Genomic DNA, 26,235 nt, shown 5'->3' on the forward strand with positions numbered 1-26,235 from the left:
ACATCAAATACATTATAACTAAAGACAAAACTTAATTTTACTTTTGGATGGAGTGGAGATGGATCAGATCACCTGTTTTCATTGCTGTCTGTGCCCCCATTAGGGAGAGTCTCCCTCTCTATTTATCATGCTTACTGTTATCAGCTAAAGTGAGCGTAGAAGAAAATCACACATTTTATGTTGTCCCCAGAACAGGAATTTGGGTGAAACCTTCCAATGGACACACCAGTTCACTATAATACACTGGGATTTCCTGAATTTGGAGAGATTTCCTCTCACTTCCTCCTTTCCTTTCACACAGCCTTGGGTCCTTTCACACAGCGTTGACCCGTATAGCGGATTCACTGGCTCAGCGGGGGATCTCTCTGCTGATCCCCGCTGTGCAAGCGGATGACAGCTCTATGTCCCCTCCACTGCTGAAGAACACAGAACAGCTCGCTCTCCTCAATGGGTGGTCCGATGAAAATGGACCGCCTGTCCATTTTCATCTGAGGGACAGAAGGGGAATTGGATCCTCATCCGTCACTTTTTGGCGGATCGGATGTCAACGAGTGTAAATGAACATATGTCCATTTATATCTGCAGCTCTATAGAGGAGAATGGAGGTTCCGATCAGGTTTGTCTGAAAAATGGGCATGTGGACCCGATCGGAACGTCTGTGTGAAAGAGCCATATGGCTAAATCCGTATGTAAATGGATAGAAAACTGGCTAAAAGATCGTATTCAGAGAGTAGTGGTTAATGATTCATACTCTGAATAGTCTATGGTCATCAGTGGTGTACCCCAAGGTTCAGTGTTGGGACCCTTACTTTTTAATATATTTATAAACGATATAGGGTCTGGGATTAAAAATCCCATTTCAGTCTTTGCAGATGACACCAAGCTGTGCAGTGGAATATTGTCCTTACAGGATTGATAAATGTAAGGTTCTGCACTTGGGGGCTAATAATATGCATGCATCATACATACTGGGGGGGGGGTACAACTGGGGGAATCAATGGTGGAGAAGGATCTGGGGGTCCTGGTAGACCACAAGCTTAATAATGGCATGCAATGCCAAGCTGTGGTTTCTAAAGCGAGCAAAATACTTTCTTGTATTAAAAGAGGTATAGACTCCAGAGAGAGAGATATCATATTACCCCTGTACAAATCATTAGTAACACCTCATCTGGAATATCAATTTTTGGCACCAATTCACAAAAAGAACATTGGGGAACTGGAGAAAGTACAGAGAAGGGCAGCCAAACTGATAAGAGGCATGGAGGAGATCAGCTATGAGGATAGATTAGAGGGACTGAATTTATTCTCTCTTGAAGAGGAGATAAAGGGGGGATATGATCAACATGTATAAATACATTGGTGGGTCATACAGTGAACTCGGTGTAGAGCTATTCACTCTGGGGTCATCACAGAGGACAAGGGGCACTCTTTACATCTGGAGGAAAAGAAATATAATCTCCAAACACGGAAAGGTTTCTTCACAGTGAGAGCTGTGAAAATGTGGAATAGACTCCCTCAAGAGTTGGTTCTGGCCAGCTCAGTGGATTTCTTTAAAAAACGCCTGGATTCTTTCTTAGATACACAGAATATAACTAGTTACTATTTATAGATAAAGTTGATCCAAGGAATATCCGATTGCCTCTCAGGGGATCAGGAAGGATTTTTTTTCCCCGCAGGATTAAATTGGATCATGCTTTGCTGTTTTTTTTGCCTTCTTCTGGATGAACTGTGGGTATAGGATTATAACTTTTTTTTTTTTTAATGGTTGAACTGGATGGACTTTTGTCTTTATTCAGCCAGACTATGTAACTATGAGACGGAAAGTGAAGGGAAATCTCCCCAATGGGATACAGATGCAAAGGGTTACACTTTTCTTATACAAAATGAAAATAAATATTTTGCCTTTAGTTGTACTTTAAAGCAGAGTTCCACCCAAAAGTGGAAGTTCCGCTTTAAAGATTGGTCCCCCGCTCCCCATTAAGGATTGGCACCTTTGGGGAGCGGGTACCCAAAATTGACAGATACCCGCTCCCACTTCCACTACGATTGCCTAGGTAAGTGGCTGTTTTATAAAAGTCAGCAGCTACAGTTTTTGTGGCTGCTGACTTTTATTTTTATACAAAGTGAGTGGAACTCCACTTTAAGTTCAGATGATGCTGCTGGATGTCAGCTGTCACTGGAGCAGTTAGAAAGTTGTGGAAGTGATTCTTTGGCTGCAATGCTATGTAGCTGAGCAGTGGAGACGAGAACGAGGCTTGGTCTTCTCCAGACTGAGGCTTGGTTCTACAGTCTAGATAGAGGCTTGGTTTTGCTCAGATCGAGGCTTGGTTATTGCGAGGGACTGGATCGTGGAGCAGATCGGACCGGCTAGTCAGTGTGATTGATCTGCCTGTTGTCTTCTGCTAGATCTATACAGTGATGACCGGAGGAAGGTGACAACAAGAGGTGTTATAAGAGGTGAGCGGTGTCTGAATAGCCCGGGTGATGTCATCACTCTGTGTCAGTCAGGTGTGTGCTGTGTACGGATGTTACCTGTGTGCATAGTACATGCCATGTACGCCCCTCCCCCCCGGCCTGGTGACAGCTGTGTGCCATCACTGCCCTGTAGCCGGGTGATGTCACGTGAGTGGTGAGCTGTCAGTGTGGAGGCGGGTAGGTGAGTGGTGTCAGTTCTGTACAGGTAGGTGGTCACACCACAAGCTGTGTTTTTGCATGCACAGTGATGTGCATTTGCGGCACGTTTGCTCAGCGAGGTCACTTCCATTTTCTTTCTTCTTTGGGCTTTTATGTGCGCTGCGTTGCGGTGTATTTTCTATGTGTTCACTTACGTTTCTGTGCATTTGCAGTGCGGAAAGATGCAGCTTACTCTACCTCTTTTCACTGCTCTGCGCTACTGTGCCCATGGGCAGGGGCGGAGTGACAACTCATGGGGCCCCCGGGCAATAGGGGTTCATGGGGCCCCCGTGTCGTTGCCCAAACTCAAAAAAGCCTATGAAAAAGGTACCAGGGGCATCTCATGGGGCCCCCTACTGACCTCGGGCAGTGCCTGAGTTTCCAAATGGTCAGTCCGCCCCTGCCCATAGAATAACCTGGATGTTGGATTGTCTGTGCAGCCAAAAATGCCGATCCCAATGCTTGTGGTGTGAATGGGTCCTGAGTGGTGTCAGCCTTCACCCACAGGGCACCCAGCGTTCCATTCAGGAGTGCATTGTATAGGGGGGTTGTAGCCCTGCTTTGTGGACATTCTGGAAGGTGCTCTTTTAGCCAGTTGCCTGTCGCCCTATAGCAGAAATACTGCTGCAGGGCTGCACAAACCCATGTATATTTGTGACTTGCATTTGTGGGTAGGGGGTACCCGCACCACCCTACCTGCACTGGCCATTGGCGGCTATGGATCTCAATCACCTGGTCCCAGCCGGAGATTCTCCACCAGCACCCGGCAATCACAAAGTATCACTGACAGGGGAGAGACCTGTGTGTAAACAACACAGGTCTCTCTCCTGCCAGCAGTAACCTGTTGCTGTGTATTTCTCCGCAGAAAAATACACAGCGGCATGTCTCCATAGTAAAACGCACACAGCACACTGTTAACCCTTTGACCGCCCCAGATCTTAACCCTTTCCTGCCCAGTGTTATCAGTACAGTGTCAGTGCTTTTTATTAGCACTGATCACTGTATTAGTGTCAGCAGCAGTTAGTCAGTTCCCACCCAGTGTCAGAGTGCCTGCCGCAGTCCCGCTATAAGTCTCTGATCGCTGCCATTAATAGTATTAAAAAGAAATCCAGTATATATACCACCACTTGTAGACGCTATAACTGTCACGTAAACCAATTAATTTATACGTATTAGGATTTTTTTTTTTTTTTTAGCAAAGACATGTAGCAGAATACATTTTGGCCTAAATTTATGATTAAATTTGATTTTGTTTTTACATTTTTCACTGGATATGTTTTATAGAAAAAAGTCAAAAATATTGTTTTTTTTTTTCCAGTTATTTTTTTTGTTTATAGCGCAAAAAATAAAAAACCCAGAGGTGATCAAATACCACTGCAAGAAAGCTCTATGTGTGGGGAAAAAGGACGTAAATGTAATTTATGTACAGCATTGCTTGAATGTGCAATTGTCAGTTAAAGTAATGCAGCGCCGCATCACAAAAAATGAGTTGGTCAGGAAGGGGGGTAAATCCTTTGGAGGGCAAGTGGTTAAAGGATAAGTTCACTTTTTGCAGAAAAATAAAAAAGGCACACTTTTTTGCATGTTAAAAAAATGTGTATTTATTGTTTTTATTTTATTATTTATCACAGGTACTTCTATAGCGCCGTCAATTTACACAGCTCTTTACATATATTGTACATTCACATCAGTCCCTAACCCTCAAGGGGCGTACAATCTAAGGTCCCTAACTTACATTCATACATACACATATTAGGGCCAATTTAGACAGGATCCAATTAACCTACCAGCCTCTCTTTGGAGTGTAGGAGGAAACTGAAGTATCCGGAGGAAACCTATGCAGGCACAGGGAGAGCATGCAAACTCCAGGCAGGTGGTGCCATGGTTAAACCAACGACCTTAGTACTGCCAGGCGGAAGTGCTAACCATTTAGCCACTGTGCTGCCCATATTTTTGGCTGCAGGATCCTGTAAAGCATTGCACCAGTGAATAGCAGATCTCCTGCAGATCTGTCAGTATATCTGCTTGCCCATACGGGATGTACGAGCAAGTAGATATACAGACAAGAAGAATCAATGGACTACTACAGCACTCTACAGCACTGTGGTAGTTCATTGAGAACTACAAGCTGACAGTTCCTAAGGCTATTGGGATTTGTAATTCATTCATTCACAGAATTCTGTGAATGAATGACGCGGCCATGTGAGTGGAGCCCCACACAGCCGCTGTGTTTTTAAATCTGACAGCTTGTATGGGGAACTTTCTGAGGCTAATTTTCAGATAAGGCACTGAGTGAATTTAATGACTACCTTACTCAGCCATAGAACTTGTGTAATTAATACAGTCAGGTCCATACTTATTGGGACATCGACACAATTCTAACATTTTTGGCTCTATACACCACCACAATGGATTTGAAATGAAATGAACAAGATGTGCTTTAACTGCGGACTATCCACTTTAATTTGAGGGTATTTACATCCAAATCAGGTGAACGGTGTAGGAATTACAACAGTTTGCATATGTGCCTCCCACTTGTTAAGGGACCAAAAGTAATGGGACAGAATAATAATCATAAATCAAACTTTCACTTTCCTATACTTGGTTGCAAATCTTTTGCAGTCAATTACAGCCTGAAGTCTGGAACGCATAGACATCACCAGACGCTGGGTTTCCCTGGTGATGCTCTGCCAGGCCTCTACTGCAACTGTCTTCAGTTCCTGCTTGTTCTTGGGGCATTTTCCCTTCCGTTTTGTCTTCAGAAAGTGAAATGCATGCTCAATCGGATTCAGGTCAGGTGATTGACTTGGCCATTGCATAACATTCCACTTCTTTTTCTTAAACTCTTTGGTTGCTTTTGCAGTATGCTTTGGGTCATTGTCCATCTGCACTGTGAAGCGGCGTCCAATGAGTTGTGAAGCATTTGGCTGAATATGAGCAGATAATATTGCCCGAAACACTTCAGAATTCATCCTGCTGCTTTTGTCAGCAGTCACATCATCAATAAATACAAGAGAACCAGTTTCATTGGCAGCCATACATGCCCACGTCATGACACTACCACCACCATGCTTCACTGATGAGGTGGTATGCTTAGGAGCATGAGCAGTTCCTTTCCTTCTCCATACTCTTCTCTTCCCATCACTCTGGTACAAGCTGATATTGGTCTCATCTGTGCAGAGGATGTTGTTCCAGAACTGTGAAGGCTTTTTTAGATGTCGTTTGGCAAACTCTAATCTGGCCTTCCTGTTTTTGAGGCTCACCAATGGTTTACATCTTGTGGTGAACCCTCTGTATTCACTCTGGTGAAGTCTTCTCTTTATTGTTGACTTTGACACACATACACCTACCTCCTGGAGAGTGTTCTTGATCTGGCCAACTGTTGTGAAGGGTGTTTTCTTCACCAGGGAAAGAATTCTTTGGTCATCCACCACAGTTGTTTTCCGTGGTCTTCCGGGTCTTTTGGTGTTGCTGAGCTCACCGGTGCGTTCCTTCTTTTTAAGAATGTTCCAAACAGTTGTTTTGGCCACGCCTAATGTTTTTGCTATCTCTCTGATGGGTTTGTTTTGTTTTTTCAGCCTAATGATGGCTTGCTTCATTGATAGTGACAGCTCTTTGGATCTCATCTTGAGAGTTGACAGCAACAGATTCCCAATGCAAATAGCACACTTGAAATGAACTCTGGACCTTTTATCTGCTCATTGTAATTGGGATAATGAGGGAATAACACACACCTGGACATGGAACAGCTGAGAAGCCAATTGTCCCATTATTTGCGGTCCCTTAACAAGTGGGAGGCACATATGCAAACTGTTGTAATTCCTACACCGTTCACTTGATTTGGATGTAAATGCCCTCAAATTAAAGCTGACAGTCTGCAGTTAAAGCACATCTTGTTTGTTTCATTTCAAATCCATTGTGGTGGTGTATAGAGCCAAAAAAGCTTTATAGTCATGGCCACAAATATTGGCACCCCTGCATTTCTAATGCACCACTTAGCCCAGAAAACTGTTGCAATTATAAATGTTTAGGCAATCTCATGTTTATTTCTTTTGCTTGTATTGGTATGATACAAAAAGCCAAATCTGACACATTCCACGCAAAATTATTGGCACCCTCAATTTATTGCAGCACACCCCTTGGAAAAAAATAACTGAAATCAATCGCTTCCTGTAACCACCAATGAGTTCCTTCTCTACTGGAGTTTTGGACCACTCTTCTTTCGCCAACTGCTCCAGGTCTCTCAGATCGGAAAGGTTTCCTTTTCCAAACTGCTGTTTTGAGTTCTCTCCACAGGTGCTCTATGGGATGGAGATCTGGACTCATTGCTGGTCAGTTCAGTACTCTCCAGTGCCTTGTTTAAAACTATTTCTGGGTGCTTTTTGACATGCGCTTGGGTCATTGTCATACTGTAAGACCCATGACCTCTGATGGAGATCCAGCCTTGTGACACTGGGCCCTACATTGCACCCCAGAATTTTTTGGTAGTCTTCAGATTTCATAATGCCATACACGTAGTCAAGACATGCAGTGCCTGAAGCAACAAAGCAATTCTAAAACATCAGTGAACCTCCACCATGCTTGACTGTAGAGACTGTATATTCTTTTCTTTAAAGGCTTCATTGCTTTTTCTGAAAACAGTAGAATGATGGGCTTTACAAAAAATCTATAATTTTGTTTCTTCAGTCCACAGCATATTCTCCCAAAACGATTTTGGCTTCCTCCGGTAAATTTTGGCAAACTCCAATCTGGCTTTTTTATGTTTCTATGTCAACAGTGGGGTCCTCCTGGTTCTCCTACCATAGTGTCCCTTTAAGTTCAGATGTTGAAATTTACTGCGAGCTGACACAGTTGTACCCTGTGCCTGAAGGTCAGCTTGAGTTTGTCTGGAAGTTGACCGGGGTTCTTTAGCCACCATTCGAACAATCCTTCATTTCAATTCCCTTTCATCCATGTCCAGGGAGATTAGCTACAGTGGACACAGGAACGTTAAGATCTGTTAATTGATACAGGTGAGTTTAAAGTGTTACTAAACCTAGGACCCTGCATTCACTATATCTGGTCTCCCACAGTACACAGAACATGGAAATGCAATTATTTTAGTAAATATAATCTGCTACTGACTTCAGCAGAGCAGTGGTTAAAGCTTGTAGGAGGAGTTTTCTTTCTGCTCTAAGAGGATGTGAAACCCTTGACCCTCTGTCTGGACAGTGCTGATTGGCCCTGTGCTGATCACATGCACTCTCCCAAGAAAAAAAATAAAACCCCTCCAGCAATACACACCAAACTGAGCATGTACATGTGACTATGGATTCAGTCTGTGTCAGGTGAACATATGAAAAAGAGGAGGGACAGAGAAGTCAGGATCAAACAGCCTTTTTACACAATGCAGAGGATTAACCCCTTAGGTTCCACAGTGAGTATAACAAGCATGCTTTACTGCATATACAGACTGATTTTACTGTTGTGGGTTTAGGAACACTTCAGTTACAAATTAAAGGAGCATCACAATCTTGGAATGCAATTATTTCTTACAATTTTGAGAAGGTGCCAATGATTTTGTCCAGTCCATTTTGGAGGTTTTGCATGGAATGTGTCAGATTTGGCTTTTTGTTTCTCCACTTTTTTTGTGTCATACCAATACAAACAAAAGAAATAAACATGAGAATTCCTAAGCATTTGTAAATGCATAATTGAGAAATGGTGCATTATCTGACAGAAATGAAGGGGTGCCAATATTTTTGACCATGACTGTAACTGGAGGTCATTTGCGTCCTGAAAATAGATGTGCCTTGTCACTATTGTCCCTAGCCATTGAATGCTCAGCATCATAGGAGTGATCGTTCTCATTTAACCACTTCAATACTGGGCACTTATACCCCCTTCCTGCCCAGGCAATTTTCAGCACTGTCGCACTTAGATTGATAATTGCGCAGTCATGCAACACTGTACCCATATGAAATTTTTACAATTTTTTCACACAAATAGAGCTTTCTTTTGGCGGTATTTAATCACCACTGAGTTTTTTATTTTTTGCTTAATAAAACAAAAAACACCTGAAACTTTTGAAAACAAAACGCAATACAATGTTACCATAGTAACATTGAACTACTTTGGGCAAGTGATCAGGATTTTTTTTTTTTTTTTAACACACTATCATTGCTAATACCAATGTATTTCATTGATATTTGCAGTCATTGTTACTAAATGAAACTGACTCATTCAGTTTTTTGTTGTGATTAGCTGTGATTGGGCAAAGCTGATCACATGATACAGATGGGCTGTGATTGGCCCTGTCTATCATGTGACTGTCTTGACCAGTCACAGTTAACGTAATTGTATACAATGGATGGCATGACAGGAAGCCATCCATTGTATACAATTGACATGTGATCTGCTGTGATTGGTCACAACGGTCACATGACACTGGCAACGAGCAGGTGTAGTGACAGATCGCGGCCCCACTCGGCCGTAAAGGTGTTAAAACCCTCATACATGTGCAGCGCACACTTTGTCTTCCCCTGACCCAGAAGTGGTTGGGCTCAACAGTGCTGCAAGAGAGTGCCCACTGCCCATGTGTAGGATTTGAAAGAGGAGAACACTCCTCAATGGTTAGGCTAGGTTCACATGTGGAATAATCAATTAATAAAATCTGCATATTTTTATATTCTTCTTACTTCTCCCCAATAAAGGAGCCCAAAGGCGGATTGCTATGGTCATCACCGACTCGTCAATAATTTGTGGTGGGGTCCTCAAAACCAAAAACCTAGTAATAAGCACTAGGGGGGTTAAAGAAATTCCCCCCGAAGGATAGAAGTTTAAAAGAGAACCTACAGCGGTGTAAATAAAATCAACAGCTTTATTATATTTCACAAAAATGGTAATAGACCTATTAGACCAAAAGATCCTCTATTCACATGAATAAAATGGATAACGTTATCACTTTAAAATGACCCGGGCCACACATACTAGGAGTATACAAGTACCTAGAGGAACTTTTCTGCCAGGCTTCGGGGGATACAAATGGCCGCCAGGTATACCTTTATTCGTAAGCACAATGTTTCATAGCTGCGCAGGGGGCATTTAAACAACACTGGGGGCCCCTCACTGCTTGGTACTGTTTATTGAAAAGGTGAACTAACCCTTTACACTGAGTTGTCATTGTCCTCTGCACTCTGCTGGCTGTACTCATGGCAATCTTCCACCCAGATTTCTGTCATAATGAGTCACTGTAATCTACCACCAGTGGGTTCTATGACACCAGGACACAACCAGAACAATGGTGGGAAATTGGCATGAGTCATTCAGACTTTTGAATGCACTGGGAAGCCGGTTATAAATTACTGTGTATATGATTGGAATTTTCATGGCTGTACAATGAATCATTTTGATGATGAATAAGAGTCAGAACTTCTATGACATTTGTATTGCTATCAGTATCCTCAGTGAGGAGATTTCCTCTTACAATTTCCCCCCGTGACACCAGCCCACAGGGGCAACAAGACAGAGCAATAAAAACATGACCGACTTCTTGAAATTAAAAATACTCAGCTGAAAACAATTCCTGGTTTCAGGGAACTTAAAGAGAAAAAATAAAGCAGACTTTAATATAAATAAAATTTCAGCGCTAATCAAAAAACATGGAAACCAGGAAAATGGCCACTGTCCCTCCAAAAAAAGTGATGATGTCACATGCCGAAGCTCCATCCAACGCTTTTCGTCATCTAATTGACTTCGTCAGAGGCGCCCTGGGTGATTTTATTACTTAACCATTTCAATACCCGGCAATTTTACACCTTCCTGCCCAGGCCAGTTTTCACATTTCAGCGCTCTCGCACTTTGAATGACAATTGCGCAGTCATACAACATTGTACCCAAAATTTTATCATTTTCTTCACACAACTAGAGCTTTCTTTTGGTGGTATTTAATCACCACTGGGGGTTTTATTTTTTGCTAAATTAACAAAAAAAGACCAAAAATTTTGAAAAAAAAAACACGTTTTTCTTTGTTTCTGTTATAAAAGTTTACAAATAATTGTTCTTCATAAATTTAGGCCGAGATGTATTCTGCTACATGTCTTTGGTGAAAATAACCCAAATTAGGATGTATTATTTAGTTTGTAGGAAAGTTATAGAGTTCACAAACTATGGGATAGATCTGAAAATTGATCAATCCTGAAGTACTGACAGCCAATCTAATTTCTTGAGGTCCAAGAATGTCAGAATAGTACAGATATCCCCCAAATGAACCCTTTTTGCAGAGTAGACAGTCCGACGTACTTCATAAGAGGAATAGCGAGTTTTTTGAAGTTGTATTTTTTTGTCATAATTTTTCAGGAAATTAAAAAATTAAAAAAATTAATTTCACTATTTTTTTTTCTCTTTACATACTGTCACCAGTGCAGTACAGCGTCATCATATAACTGGCATGGTGGTGAACAGGGACACTGACTGGTGACCGTATGAAAAAAAAAAAAAAAAATATATATATATATTTTTTTTTTTTATTTTAAATTTTTTATTACTTTTTTTTAATTTTTTTTAAGATTTGTTTTTCATATTTTACTATGACCAAAGTAGTACAATGTTACCATAGTAACATTGTACTACTTCGGGGAAGTGATCAGTATTTTTTTTTTTTTTTTTTTTTTTTTTTACACAATTTGCTTATAGCAAAGAATTACTTTGCTATAAGCAAGCATTTACCTGAATGAAATCGATTCATTCAGCTTTTTTTTTTTTTTTTTTTTTTTTTTTTTGTGCTTAGCTGTGATTTGGCCACAGCTAATCACATGACATGTGCATGTGACCTGCTGTGACCATTCACAGCTAGGTACTAGTATACAATGGATGGCATGAATGAAGCCATCCATTGTATACAACTGTCATGTGACCTGCTGTGATTGGTCACAGTAGGTCACATGGTACCAGCAACGGGGGCCGGTACTCAGATCTGTCATCAGCCATGTCCGAGGTACACGGCCGGTGACAGATCGCGCGGCTCTGCAACCGCGTGAACTGCGCATGTGCGGGAGGACGCCAAATGGTGTACACCCCGGAAAGCTACAGCATTTTTGCGGCCGCCAAACGGCTATAGGCCGGGCGGCTAATGGTTAAATACTACACTATGAGTGGCCTTTTTTCTTTTATTCTATATCTAAATATTGGATGGGAGTCTTTTTTTTAGGACCGATTTCAGATCTTTAAAGGGGAAGATTGATATCCACCTGGATGATGATTGCTGATTCCATGATCTACATTTTCATCTCCCATTTGAGTTGCCTATATTGACCGGTGTGTTTCGGTCAGAATTTTTGGTAGGAGGCTGAACCATTCGGGTGTCTTGGTGATGGTGGATTGTGGTAATATTTTGGGACTTTTTTAACTGGAACTTTTTTTGATTTATTGGACTTTGTTTTTTGATTAGTGCTGCAATTTTATTTATTTACCATTATGTTTATTGCCTGATATGCCACCCGCATTTCTTTGTCACTTTTTAAGATTAGTGTATTTACCCAAGTGCAGGTTATTTGTATTTGATTTAATATAAATATACTGTATGTATTTTTCACATTGTATTCCTCCTCCTTTGTTAAAGCAGAATTACACTGCGCCTGAGCACCACAAACCAAAAACACTATTTTAATGATTTTTACTATTCAAATAAACTTTCCCATCCATCCATGTCTCCATGCTTTATTTTGCTGAACGATCACTTTGAAAAACACCCCGCTAGCATTTCTGGCCATGGCCATCTTGAGTAAGGGCAGATGATTCCTGTAGCATTTACTTCCATCTGCCCTTAGCTCATGCATTCTTGCAGGAGGGAGTGCTTAGCTGAGAAAACTCCTCCTCCTCTCCTAAAGGCTCCTGGGGTGTATGAAGTAATTTGCCTAGGCATGGGAACTAGGAAGTGACTGAAAGAATATAAAGAAAATGTTTAACCACTTCCCAGCTTAGCAGAACTACTGCTATAGGGCGGCAGGGCTGCGCAAAATCACGTATAAATATATGATTTTGTGCTTCCGAGTAGGGGCCGCGTGCGCCACCCTACCCGCACCACCATTGGCGGCTTCAGCTGTCGATCACCGGGTCCCGGCCAAAGATTCCCCGCTGGCACCTGGCGAATGTCGAGGAACAGTGATAGAGGAGAGGTCTGCATGTAAACATTATAGATCTGTCCCCTGTCAGCTCCAGCACGCTGCTTTGTATTGCTCTGCATAGCAGAGCAATACAAAGCAGCATGCTTACACAGTAAAGCAAATACATCACACACATTAAAACAGCACACAGGTAAGCCTGTGATCACTCCAGATGTTAACCCTTTCCTGCCCAGTGTCATTAGTACAGTGTCAGTGCTTTTTATTAGCTCTGATCACTGTATTAGTGTCACTGGGGATGTCAGTGGCAATTAGTAAGTTCCCCCCCATGTCAGAATGCCCGCTGCAGTCCCACTAGTTGCTGATCGCCGCCAATACTAGTATAATTTTTTTTAAAATTCCAGTATATATACCGCCATTTATAGAATCTGTAACATTCACGTAAACCAACTAATTTACATGTATTAGGATTTATTTTAGCAAAGACATGTAGCAGAATACATTTTGGCCTAAGTTTATATCGAAATTTGATGTTTTACATTTTTTTACTGGATATGTTTTATAGCAAAAAGTCAAAAATAATGATTTTTTTTTTCAAAATTGTTGGTATTTTTTTCTTTATAGCGCAAAAAATAAAAAATGCAGAGGTGATCAAATACTAATGAAAGAAAGCTCCATTTGTGGGGAAAAAAGGACATACATTTCATTTGGGTGCAGTGTTGTATGACCGACCGCACAATTGTCAGTCAAAGTAACGCAGTGCCATATCGCAAAAAATGGCCTGGTCAGGAAGGGGGGTAAATCCTCTGGAGGGCAAGTGGTTAAAACAAGTAAATATGATATACTTTCCAATCTATTTAGTAATGCTAGCAGCATGATTAAAAATAGTCAATGTTGATTGAGAGGGTGAAGTTCCACTTTAATGTGCAAATACGATACTTTTTTTCTTTATGTATTTTTTTAAATTTATGGTTCACCTCTCACACTGCTGCCATTCTTGCTTGAGTGAGAGAGACATCATCTCACTCCTGCAGCCTCCTGGAATATTCATGTCACATATCCCAGGATGCATGTAGTGCCAAGCTGCGGTTTCTAAAGTGAACAAAATCCTCTCTTGTATTAAAAGAGGTATATACTCCAGAGAGAGAGACATCATATTACCCCTGTACAAATCATTAATAAGACCTCATCTGGAATATGCAGTTCAGTTTTGGGCACCAATTCACAAAAAGAACATTGGGGAACTGGAGAAAGTACAGAGAAGAGCAGCCAAACTGATAAGAGGCATGGAGGAGCTCAGCTATGAGGAAAGATTAGAGGAATTTAATGTATTCTCTGTTGAGAAGAAGAGATTAAGGGAGGATATGATCAACATGTATAAATATATCAGTGGGTTATATAGTGAACTTGGTGTAGAGTTATTCACCATGAGGTCATCACAGAGGATAAGGGGGCACTCTTTATGTCTGGAGGAAAATAAATTTAATCTCCAAACATGGAAAGGTTTCTTCACAGTGAGAGCTGTGAAAATGTGGAATAGAATCCCTCAAGAGTTGGTTCTGGCCAACTCAGTGGATTGCTTTAAAAAAGGCCTGGATTCTTTCTTGGATACACAGAATATACCTGGATACTAACATTTATAGGTAAAGTTGATCCAGGGAATATCGAATTGCCTCTCGGAGGACCAGGAAGGATTTTTTTCCCCTGCAGGAGCAAATTGGATCATGCTTTGCTGGTTTTTTTGCCTTCCTCTGGATCAACTGTGGGTGTAGGATTATAACTTTTTTTTTTTTTCTATGGTTGAACTGGATGGACTTTTGTCTTTTTTCAGCCAGACTAACAATGTAACTATGTATCGGTTGAGGCATCACAGCACTGGAGGAGAGCAGACTCAGCAGTCTGTCTTCAGGGGGCTGGCTGCTCATCATTAAAGCAATGGCCGATGATGTCGGTGCAGGACTTGGTGTGCAGCAGAAGCAGAGCAGCAGGTTCCACCTTTTGGGTGCTGACGTCATTGTGCATGTGCGCTCGGTGTCCACCACCCCTCATTCTTCTTACCAACCAATCTAGTGTTCCAACCATCATAAAGAACACAGCAGCTTGCTAAATCCTCAGACCTCAAATATAAGGAGATCTGTCAGCACACTGGGGACAAATCCCAGAGTGGATGGATGGTAACTACACTCTCTCAAAGAAGTGCTCAATAGTGAACCATTGCCAGAAATTGAAGTGCAAATAAGGTTATCATATATGGAACAGTCTTTATAGGATGTATAGAACAGTCCCCTTATTCTACTCTTCACAGAATAAGAGGACTGTTCTATACATCCTATAAGGACTGTTCCATATATGATAACCTTATTTGCACTTCAATTTCTGGCAATGGTTCACTATTGAGCACTCATTTTTTTTTTCTGTCCTTCATTGGATATATATTAATTGTATATCATTTATGAACATTTTTATGTTAATATATACTTCACTTAGTGCAACATTAGAGACTTATTTGGATTTGTGATTTAGAGAGGATATTCTCTTGGTGTGTTGCTGCTTTGTACACAATTAGGTTTGGGTATTTGCGCATTTTTTTATTTATTATATCAGTGGAAGTAAATAGAGCATCTTTGGCATTAGGGGGAGGAATAGTGTGTCAAGGTTGTTGTTAGTGGGAGGAATAGTGGCCCATTGTTTGTGTCAGTGGGAGGAATAGTGGCCCATTGTTTGTGTCAGTGGGAGGAATAGTGGCCCATTGTTTGTGTCAGTGGGAGGAATAGTGGCCCATTGTTTGTGTCAGTGGGAGAAATAGAGCCGCATTGTTTGTGTTGGTGAGAGGAATAATGCCCCATCATTGGAGTCAGTGGGAGGAATAGTGCCCCATCATTTGTGTCAGTGGGAGGGATAGCACCCCATTGGTGCCCCATCTACAGTAGAATTCTCCTATGTTGGTTTTATTGTATGGCACAATGAAAGAGAAATTTGGACAGTGGTTCTAAAGGCTGAAGGTTTTTTACCTTCATGCATTCCATGGATGAAGGTAAAAAACCTTCAGTGTGCAGCTCCCTCCTCAGCACACATCCAACCCCCCTTATCCTCACCTGAGTCCGATTCTGATCCAGCAGTGTGCATGAGTGAAGAAGCTCTCCCCGGTCTCTTTCTTCTTATTAGAGGAGGGAGTAGGGGATGGGGCCGAGGAGAGAGCTCTGTTCCGTGTCAGTGGACACACAGTTGCGACTCGGGAGCAAGCATGCATGCGTGCCCCCAGAGCAAGCAGCTTGCTCTCCAAGGGGATTGAGAAGAAGAAGATCGGGGCTGCTCTGTACAAAACCATTGCACAGAGCAGGTAAGTATGACATCTTTGTTATTAAAAAAAATCTGCACATTTGCAATCACTTTAAGTACAACTTTCCATGTTCAGAAGAGTAGTTTTTACCAAGCAAATTTGACACCTAGTTTGATTAAAAGGCTTAAAAATTGAAATCTAATTTTTGCATTTTCATTTGTTCATAGCATATCACTATGTCCAGTAAAGAAGTAAAAGCGGTTTTGAAGAATGCCAGAGATGCAATTAGAAATAAAGATTATAAAGAAGCACTCAAGCAATGCAAGGTAATGCTTATGTCTTTCTTAGTCTGTTAATGTTTATAAAGGAGGAGCTGAACTATGTAAGCTGTGCCCGGAAAAGACAGGTAGAAGATAAAGGATTAGTCACCAGTATTGCCTGTTGTCTCGAAGCAGCAGATCTTTACTCATTCCTGATTTACCATGACTTGTTCTGCACTGTGTCTCTGTGTGGAGGCTACCATGTTGGTAGAGCATTACCATCTTGCGTCCTCATTGTCAGAGCCTCCTGCAAGAACAGTGAGCATCACACAGTAGTCATATCACCAAATCTCCACATTTTCTGAGATTAGCGGTCACAGCAAGCAATATCTTGGATTGCTGCTGCAGATAAACAACTATGAGGGCTTGGTCACACTCATACCAGGAAGTACTCTGCTGTTTTTAAGGAATAATTCCATAAAAATGATTCCTTTTTTAGTATCTTAACATTTCTAGACACACCCTATACCATAGCAAATCTTTACTTTTTGAGTTCAGGTCCACTTTAAAATCTATTGTTCCAGTTTATGTAAAGCAAATTTCGATGTATTAATCTGGCAACATAAGTTAAATGTAGTTGCCTATTAAATCTTAAAAACAAGCTAAGAGTCCCGAAACCAAGAGCTCTTGGTAAAGCAAATACTGACTGCATCTGAAAAAATTGCACTTGGAACCACTACAGTCTGTGCCTCTGTTGCTCATTGAGAGTACTCGGTGTATCTGGTGTAGGACCAGTAGTGGGACAGAGAGGTTCCGGCACTGGTACCCTCTCAGCTCCCTGTTAAAGTTTTGCCATTTGGAATGAGATAGAGCTGGGAGTTTTCAGTATTTTAGAAGGTTAGCACTTTCTTTCTAAGGTCAAGTGTGTTGTCCTCAGGTGCGAGTCTTTACCCCCAGCTAGAAGAAATACAGCTCTGCATGTTGCACTTTGCTGGTTTAAAATGAATCTATAGACAAGCAGGCAACAAGTTCATTTTAATGAGGCCCAACCAGCAACTTATATTTCCCTTCCCTATGCTCCCCTGTTGCTTGGTGCAGCTGCTGGAAGAGAAGAAAGCCCTGTATAAGCTCCTAGACATGACCTGAAGCTTTCAGAGTTGAGAACTCCTTTCCCACCCATGACAGTGCTGGTTGATATGGTAACAGGTTCAGAATTTAGAATTTTTTTATTTTGAATAGTGTAATGAACATTTTCCTCTTGCAGCTATGGAATATCAGTGGGAGGGAGAGGAGAAGACGGTTTTCAGTCATTGCAGGAGGAAAATGGAGGGGATTGGTTCATGTATATGCGTCCACTGCCACCCCATCTGTCTCAGTGTATAACAGAATGTGACAAGGAGGCTGCATGGATCCCCTGGAGCATGGGGTGGATTTTACACCAATGGTTGATGGAATTTTGTATATACACATCTCAACTGTGGGGTTCCCCCCCAACCACAAATGTAAACGAGCCATTACTGTCCTGAAGCCCCTATAAGGCTGCTTTCGCACTGATGCGCTGCGGCAGCACAGAGCACCTTTGGCTTTCTTGCAGGTTAGCTGTGCTTTGCCATAGATTTCTATAATGTCTTGTGGGTTTGGTACACTTTCTGATAGTGCATCAAACCCACAGGATATAATAGAAGTCTATGGCTCAGCGTAGCTAGCCCGCAAGAAAGCCACAGGTGCATTGCTTTGCACCCACAGATCAATGTGAAAGCAGCCTAATATTTGTTAACCCTTTTATAGGTGCTAATATGCATTTTTTAAAAGTGCAGTGTATGTTTTCTTTAATACACTGACCTGTTTTTCCTCTTCCAGCTTCTGCTGCCATTACTCTCCAGGCTGCTGGAAAGGTTCCGTGGTATCCCTCTGCCTAGGACAGGAGCTGGCACTACAGAGGAAGCATCAGCTTATGCTCTTCCTGCTCTCTCCGTGGCTGCCTGCTTCCTCTGCTGCTGCCAGCCCAATGCGCTCTAATGGGATGGCGGTGCCAGCAAGCCCAAATCGTGATAATTGGGTTGCTGACCCTGAGCATGCGCTTCTCTGATTTTGGGTCGAGGGCTACATTAGAGGGCTCCGAGGGCCACAGGTTCAGCACCCCTAGGCTAAAACCTGAAAATAGGTATATTGCCAAGTTTCAACCCTCTTTGGTGGTTTTCAGTGATGAAAATTAGACTGCACTCTGAGATCCTACCATGAGTGACAAGGGCAGTCTATAGCAACCCATGGAACTAGCTTAGTAGAGTGAGCCATAATAAAGGGGTGTTCTATTAAATTCTAGTTGTATCTAGTTCACTCTTCAACCTCCTATGTTAATGGTACCAGGAAATTGTTGTAATAGAAGTAAAAGAACATTCACTTTATATTAGAATTGCCTATATGAGTCATATATTACTTCAGCTGAAGTAAGCTATCATTGTTTTCTCTTGAATGGAAGTAGATTAATTTACGGATTTGTGCCTCTTTCGCAGAGTGATGTCTTGTTATTACGTCCTTTTACAGCTCCTAGAAAGTAGATATTTAAAGCACCTTTCTTGGAAAGCAGAATTTGTGTTACTTAGCTGTTCAATTAAAGAACACACTTAGCATGCACAATTTATTGCATTATATTTGTATGCAGGTTCCATTTGTTTAATTAGATGGTCAAACCTTTTTTTTTTTTTTTTGTTTCATCTAAAGGCAGCTCTAAAGTTGGACAAGAATAACTACAATGCCTGGGTTTTCATTGGGTTAGCTGCTGCTGAGCTAGACCAACCAGACCAAGCACAAGCTGCCTACAGAAAAGCTGCGGAACTTGAACCAGAACAGTTACTGGCCTGGCAGGTGTGTCATATAGTTCGGTGTGGATGTATGATAGTGTGCACATGTGTTTTGCTATGCTTTATTATTATTTATTTTTCACTCTGGAAAATAGAATTAAGTCAGCAGCTACAAATTCTGTAGCTGCTGACCGTTAAAAAAAGGACACTTACCTGCAAACACTGAAATGGGTATTTCAGTAAGTAAGTTGGCCATTATCATTCCATTTGAATAACACTGTTACTTGTCTACTAACAGCTAAAACCAATGGCCACTACTCCGTACTCTTACTACTTGACCTCTCTGTGGCCTTTGATACGGTTGACCATCCCCTCCTCCTCAAAAAACTCCACTCTCTTGGTCTCAGAGACTCTGCTCTCTCCTGGTTCTCCTCCTACCTATCGCAGCGCTCCTTCAGCGTTACCTATAACGCTGCCTCCTCCTCTTCACTCCCTCTTTCTGTAGGGGTCCCTCAAGGTTCTGTCCTTGGACCCCTTCTCTTCTCCATCTACACCTCCTCCCTTGGTCACTTGATAAACTTCCATGGCTTTAAGTACCATCACTATGCTGATGACATACAAATCTATCTTTCTACCCCTCATCTCACCCCTTCAGTCTCCTCTCGCATTACTAACCTACTAAGTGACATATTGGCATGGATGTCACTCCACTTCCTCAAACTCAATCTTTCCAAAACTGAGCTCTTAGTATTCCCCCCAGCCTGTGCCCCCTCCCCTGACTTCTCCAGCAAGATCAATAACACATGTATCAGTCCCTCCCCTCATGCCAGGGTATTAGGTGTAATCCTATACTCCCATCTGTCCTTTCAGTCCCAAATCCAATCACTGTCCAAATCTTGTAGACTTCACCTTCATAACATCTCCAAGATACGCCCGTTCCTAACCTCGGAAACCACTAAGCAACTTATTCACTCCCTAGTTATATCTCGCCTTCACTATTGTAACTCCCTCCTCATTGGCCTACCGAATCGCAGGCTATCCCCTCTTCAGTCTATCATGAATGCTGCTGCCAGACTTATCCACCTTACTAACCGTTCTGTATCTGCCACCCCTCTCTGCCAAGCCCTCCACTGGCTTCCCATTGCCCAACGGATAAAATTCAAAACATTAACAGTAACGTATAAAGCCATTTATAACTCTGCCCCAAATTACATCACCAATCTTGTCTCCAAATATCACCCAAACCGTACTCTCCGCTCCTTGCTAGACCTGCTCTCTAGCTCCCTTGTCTCCTCCTCCCATGCTCGTCTCCAGGACTTTTCCAGAGCTTCCCCCATCCTCTGGAACTCTCTACCCCAATTTATCAGACTATCGCCTACTCTGCTCACTTTTAGGCGATCTCTGAAAACCTATCTCTTCAGGGAAGCCTATCCTGCCATCAGCTAATAATGTAAACTTCTACTCTTCCAACCAGTCCATCCCCCACAGTTACTACCTTTTGTACCACTAGCCCCTCCTTCCTAGATTGTAAGCTCCAAGGAGCAGGGCCCTCCTATCCCTCTTGTATTGAACTGTATTGTTGCTGTATTGTCTCCCGTTATATTGTAAAGCTCTGAGCAAACTGTTGGTGCTATATAAATCCTGTATAATAATAATAATACTTGTATTAAACTTTGTCTTTTTAGGGGTTGGGGAATTTGTATGAAAAAGTCAGCCAAAAGGAATTTAAAGAGGACTTGCCAAATGTGTACAAAAAGCTTTTGAAACTTTACAAAATGTAAGTTAAAATAGACAACGATTGCAATGCTCCATATACAGAAATATCGACATGTCTGAAGTGATGCAATGTGATTGTTGTATGTTTGGTTTCCTATTTCTTTTGCTTGGATTGAGTTGCTTGCAACAAACACAATTTTTTTTTTCATCTTGGATAGAGTAAGGGCTTATTTTATGCTTGGGGTTGGCTCAGTTTTGTGGGTTTTTTGTTTTTGTTTTTTTCTTTTTTGCCCCTCTAACCACTCCCCCTGAGGTTGCAAAGGCAGGGGATGGGGAGTGAATGTATGCTGCTGTACAAGTTATGCCAGTCGTTTTCAAGTGAAAGGGGCTGTGCTGAAACGGTTGCAGTGTTTTAGTGTGGCATTTAGGGGGTTAAAACAGGTCTCTCCTCATCGCCTGTTTTAACCCTCTAAATGCTGCACTACTGAAAAGCAATTTGAGAATGGATCACTTTGCAGAGCAGCGGTACTCCTTGCCGCTTGTGTAAATGAGGCCTTGGGGAGGGTTATTTCCTCTCAGGTCTTCTTCCCCCCCCCCCCCCTATTGGTGAGAGGCCCATTCATTTCCTGTCCCTACAAAAGTGAGGGAATACCTGGTTGTCACCAGGATCACAAGAACTAGTGTCCTAATTGGAATTCCCTACTACGCCTGTGCTGGGCACAACCCAAAATCTGGGATTTTCTTTCACTTTTGCATTTGGAGATAATGGTAAATATGACAAATAGAGGGCAAATCTCCCTAATGGGGCCAGAGACCGCAATTAAAACTTGACAAGTGTTCTAATCCCTCTGCATGCTATCTAAAGCATAAAAAAAGTGTTGCATGCTGTTTGATAATGTAATCTTGTTTTGGTAGTATAGGGATGCTAGAGAGCATGTATTATTAAAGCACTACTAAGCAGAAAGCTCAGCATATAAAGTGAGCAAGAAAACTAACTTCTTTTGCGTTCATTGACGAATACAGCTGCTTTTTATTTATCCATAACCAAACAGGGTTTTATAGCCCCACTTACAGGAGTAGGACACTAGGCAGAAAAAAATCAACACCTCCTATGGGCAGTCCTCTCTAGGCATAAAACCCCCTCTCTGCTGTAGGTCTTCAGTTATTCTGCCTAGTGTCTTTAGAAGTATGTACGTGTTTTTTGGGCTGGGACTTGTGGTCCCATGGCTTTTTCCTTTTTCGGTTTCTTTTTTTCCTGGGATTTTTGCTTTCGGAGACCTTCTATCAGCAGTTGGGCTGGGTGAAGGGCTGGATAATATAGATCCAGTGGTCACCCCAGTCTGACAAGCGTGCGTGTGCAGACCACTAGCTCAGTACTCGGTCAGCTGTGGCATGCCCCATCCTGGACTAGGACGACCTTCCTTCCCCTTCTTTGGACAGTGCCCATAAGGATGCCAGCCTGTCGGGCTGGGGTGGAGTCCAGGGTTCAGACTCAGCTCCAGGTTGCTAGATTTCAGGGTAGGCTAGACTGCCCATCAGTGTCCTGGAGCTTCGAGTGACTCATTGGACAAATTGGACAAAAGTGTCTATTGCTCAGGATCTATTTGGGCATTGCCATCGCAGTAGCTTATGTCAGTCATCAGGGAGGTGCGTGAAGTGCAGCAGCGGTGCCGGAGACATCTCACACCTTGAGATGGGTGGAAAAGTTCATTTGGGCTCTCTCTGCCACACATATTTCGGGGGTCAACAGCTGGAAAGCAGTTTCTTAGCCGCCAGTCTCTGGATCAGAACGAGTGGTCTGTACACCCAAAGGGGCTCCATCAGCTCTGACTTCGTTAGGGTACCCTGGACTTTGATCTCTGGTGTTCCGTCTCTCCTGGATGGTTCCATGGTTCGTGGCAAAATCGTTGGATCTGGCAGACACAACAGATGTGCTAATGACCCCACAGAAACAGGACATTCTCATCTAGGCCTTTCCTCCCCTTTGACTGATTCTTCATCTTCTACGCAGAATGGAGGCCGGAAGGATCCCAATTGTTTCTGGTGGCTCCAGACTGGCTTCCCTATCCGAATTCCACTTCCACTGCCGTGGAGCAGTGGGTGGCAGACAATACCTGGTGGCTGCCTCTGTGGGAGGATCTGCTATCTCAGAGGCTGGTGTTCCACCCTGTTTGTCGCAGCTTTTGATGGCGGGCTATTGAAAGCCAGGTTCTGGAGGCCAGGGGGTTGTCTGGAAAGGTGATTCCATCTATGTCAAAGGCTCGTAAGTCTGCCTCCCGGAAGATTTATCATCGCACTTGGAGAACTTAAATCATTCAGTGCAATGCCTTGGAGTTCCCTCCTTGCTCTTCTCAGTGCCAGTGTTAGCCTTCCTCCAACATGGTGTGGATCAGAAACTGCATTGAGCATGATCAAGGGTCCTTTCTCTGCTACGCCTGGTTTCCTTTCAAGGTCCCTTGGCCATGCATTCTTTGGCTCACATCTTTTTTCCGGGTGTTCATCATGTTGTGCCCCCTGTGTGCTCCCTGTTGCCACCATGGGACTTGCATTTTGTGTTGTCAGCTCTTCTGAAGCCTCCCTTTTGAGGGCATTCGGGATATTCCCTTACTTACACTTTTGCAGAAAGTTGCATTCATAGTTGCTATCACTTCGGCTCGGCTGGGGTTGGAGTTGGCAGCTTTGTCCTGTAAGATTCCTTATCTGGTTTTTACAAGATGTTGTTGGTTTTGTCGTGGTGGTTTATGTAAGGATATATATTATTTATAAAGGGCGTGTCCCTTTCCCTTAGATGAAATATTACAGTGCCTCCAGCCGTTAAAATACGGCAAATATTTAGTAAACCAATAATTTGGACACTTTGATAATTTGATCACCACTTATTATTATACCTTGAATTCTTTTAGCCAATATGATTTCGTACCATACACACAAAATTTGCCTTATAATAGATAAATATAAAAATTTATTTATGTACAAAAATTATATATATATTAACACAAAACGCAAAAGACTGGTGATAAATGAATATTGGTACACACAATCAAAATATATCCTACCAATGTAAGACACACTAATAATGTCTCTAACTAATTACATCAATCACAAATTTTAAATGATATGATATTTATTAAATTTATTAATAATTAATAATTTCGAATATCTCAAAGGTTATATTCTCGCATGCCGTGGCCATAGGATTGCAAGAAGTAAGCCCTTGATATGTGATACTCTGGTTATTAATATTCAATAAATTATGAAATATGGAAAAATTTATAATATGGCAATAAACAATTTTTAACAGTAACACAGTATCTTTCTACATATATCTAACTACCCAATATTGTTGTAATACACTAAGGTAATTTTATGATTCTACACAACAGAGAAAGTAATTAATACAAAATCAAATAAACATCTCACCACACCCGGACGTCAGACTAGGCAACTCTCCCGTGGATTTAGCTGGCAGTGGAACGCCTTTAGACGGATATATAGGCAAGTGATAGATTCAATAGGGGAGAATGTAGGAAGTTATAAGTTTTGAGGTTTAAAGTTTTAAGAAGTTTGAAAAGATGGAAGAGTAATTATTTCAGCAGAGATCTTCTTCAGATGTCAGGTCTTTCCATGAGGTCTTTATGAGGGTTTTTTTTTTTCTTAAAGCACATGGGCTTTTATATCCACTAGTCCTTTGTTCTAAGATACCTTCCCACCAGGCTTCCTGATTGGCTAGTTGAGAAATGTGTGTACATAAGCTATTTCTCACCTGCCCGCCAGGTGGCGGTCATGTATCACAGAACAATGTGAGCATTTGAGATGACTCATACCTTGGGTGGAATCTTCAGGTAATTTCAGGAATAAAATATACGGCTCTTTCCAGATATAGCAGTGATACCTATATTATTCTAAATAGGGACCATGGAATATAGGTGTATATTCGGTTATTCCTCCTTGAAGTACCATCCTGTTTGTTTCCTGATAAGACATGTAACTAATGCTAGTTTATAATACATCTTACTTCCCATCATCTCAATACTCAAGTTAGTGATATATAGTTCCCATTGCTGAGTATTTAGTGGTGTTTAAAGTCTATGACATCTTATTTATAATCTGTTTTTGTAATACATTTTTGTAATGATCTACAGTGAACTTTTAGACTTAAATGTCCTGAATTTCACCCCTTTGTTTCAGAATCAACATTTTTCTCTGTGTAGGGAAAAAACTCTCTATTTGCATGGCCCTTGTATTGGGCTCATGGTAAACAATTGTTAATGCTTTCACCCTTGGTGAACAATAGTATATGGTAATAGTTTCAGAGGTCTGTTGGTTCATCACACTCTACAAGGTTTGGGTAAGCTCTCAGACAATCAGTTTGGTTCCTCTATTGTCCTGTCCAGACCTTGTATATGTTTACCTGCTTATTGAAGTCTGAATAATGGTGTTTGATCACCTGTAGAACTTTAAAATAGTATTGTCTCTAGGAGGAAAGAAAAACAATCCCTTCACCCATTCTCTCCAGTTCTTTAACTAGAATTCTTGGTAGTTCAACCAAGACAAAATTAACTCTTAACATCCGGTTATGCTGAGCTGTTTGCCATATAATACTATGTCTTGATAAAAGTCATATTCTTGAGACGTGATTCAAAAGCCCACAACAAAATCCCCCTTTGTTTTTGGGGTATAGGCACGCGTAGAGGGGTGTCTGTATCGAAAAACATGAGTGGGGCTTTTGGGTTAGAGTGATCGTTCGTCTTCTCTGGTGAAGGGAATGAAATTCAAAAAAATATTTCGATAATAAAATGGCAGCGGTCATGCTGGTTGTTCCTCAACTTGACTCGGCGTCTTTAGATGGACACTTCCGATGACGATCCTGGTCTTGTGATGAGGCCGGCCTGGCCTGGCACATCCACCTTGGGGTCCATGGGTCCTCCGCACGACAGGTCTCTTAGACGGTCTCCTAGGCGGGTCTTTTCCTCTGGACTGGCCCTTGGTGGCCTTGGACATCAGGTTATCGTCTCCGGATCGATCTCTGGCATCTGGTCTTTCCCACAGGACATTATAGCTTCCTTCTAGGGTCCGGTCATTGACACCTCCGATCGCCGGTCTGGTCATAGTCTGGGCCTTCCTTTCTAAATTATTAAAATGAACAGTTTAAGTATGGGATATACATAAAATTATGTTACTGGATCCTGTAAGGCAAAAGATGAATTATATGTTTAAAGGAAATTTAATAATGATCTCAATATCTCCAGATAGGAATTGGTGAGTTCAGTCTTCCAACAACTGCAATTGAGACTTCGGATGGCAAGCACGTAATTGGTTGATGTGCACCCATCTATCACTGATTTCACCATACCGGGTAACCTGCAATTTATATGCGACCGGAGAGATTTTATCAATGATAGAGA

The 26,235-nt window shown here is 41.9% G+C and overlaps 1 protein-coding gene across 1 annotated transcript in view; it reads left to right on the top strand.

The window, feature by feature from the left end:
* The first annotated feature begins 2,322 nt into the window (after positions 1–2,322).
* SKIC3 (SKI3 subunit of superkiller complex) overlaps positions 2,323–26,235 on the top strand; it is a 133,850-nt gene continuing 109,937 nt past the window's right edge. Inside the window, exons 1-4 of the mRNA XM_089679150.1 lie at positions 2,323–2,457; positions 16,281–16,379; positions 19,035–19,178; positions 20,800–20,891. Coding sequence (XP_089535276.1) covers positions 16,290–16,379; positions 19,035–19,178; positions 20,800–20,891 — 326 coding nt within the window. The 5' untranslated portion in view covers positions 2,323–2,457; positions 16,281–16,289. The remainder of the gene's footprint in view (positions 2,458–16,280; positions 16,380–19,034; positions 19,179–20,799; positions 20,892–26,235) is intronic.

Source organism: Staurois parvus, unplaced genomic scaffold (assembly GCF_062004578.1).
Source record: "Staurois parvus isolate SC_StPar_1 unplaced genomic scaffold, SC_StPar_1.0 ptg000218l, whole genome shotgun sequence".
Taxonomy (NCBI): Eukaryota; Metazoa; Chordata; class Amphibia; order Anura; family Ranidae; genus Staurois; species Staurois parvus.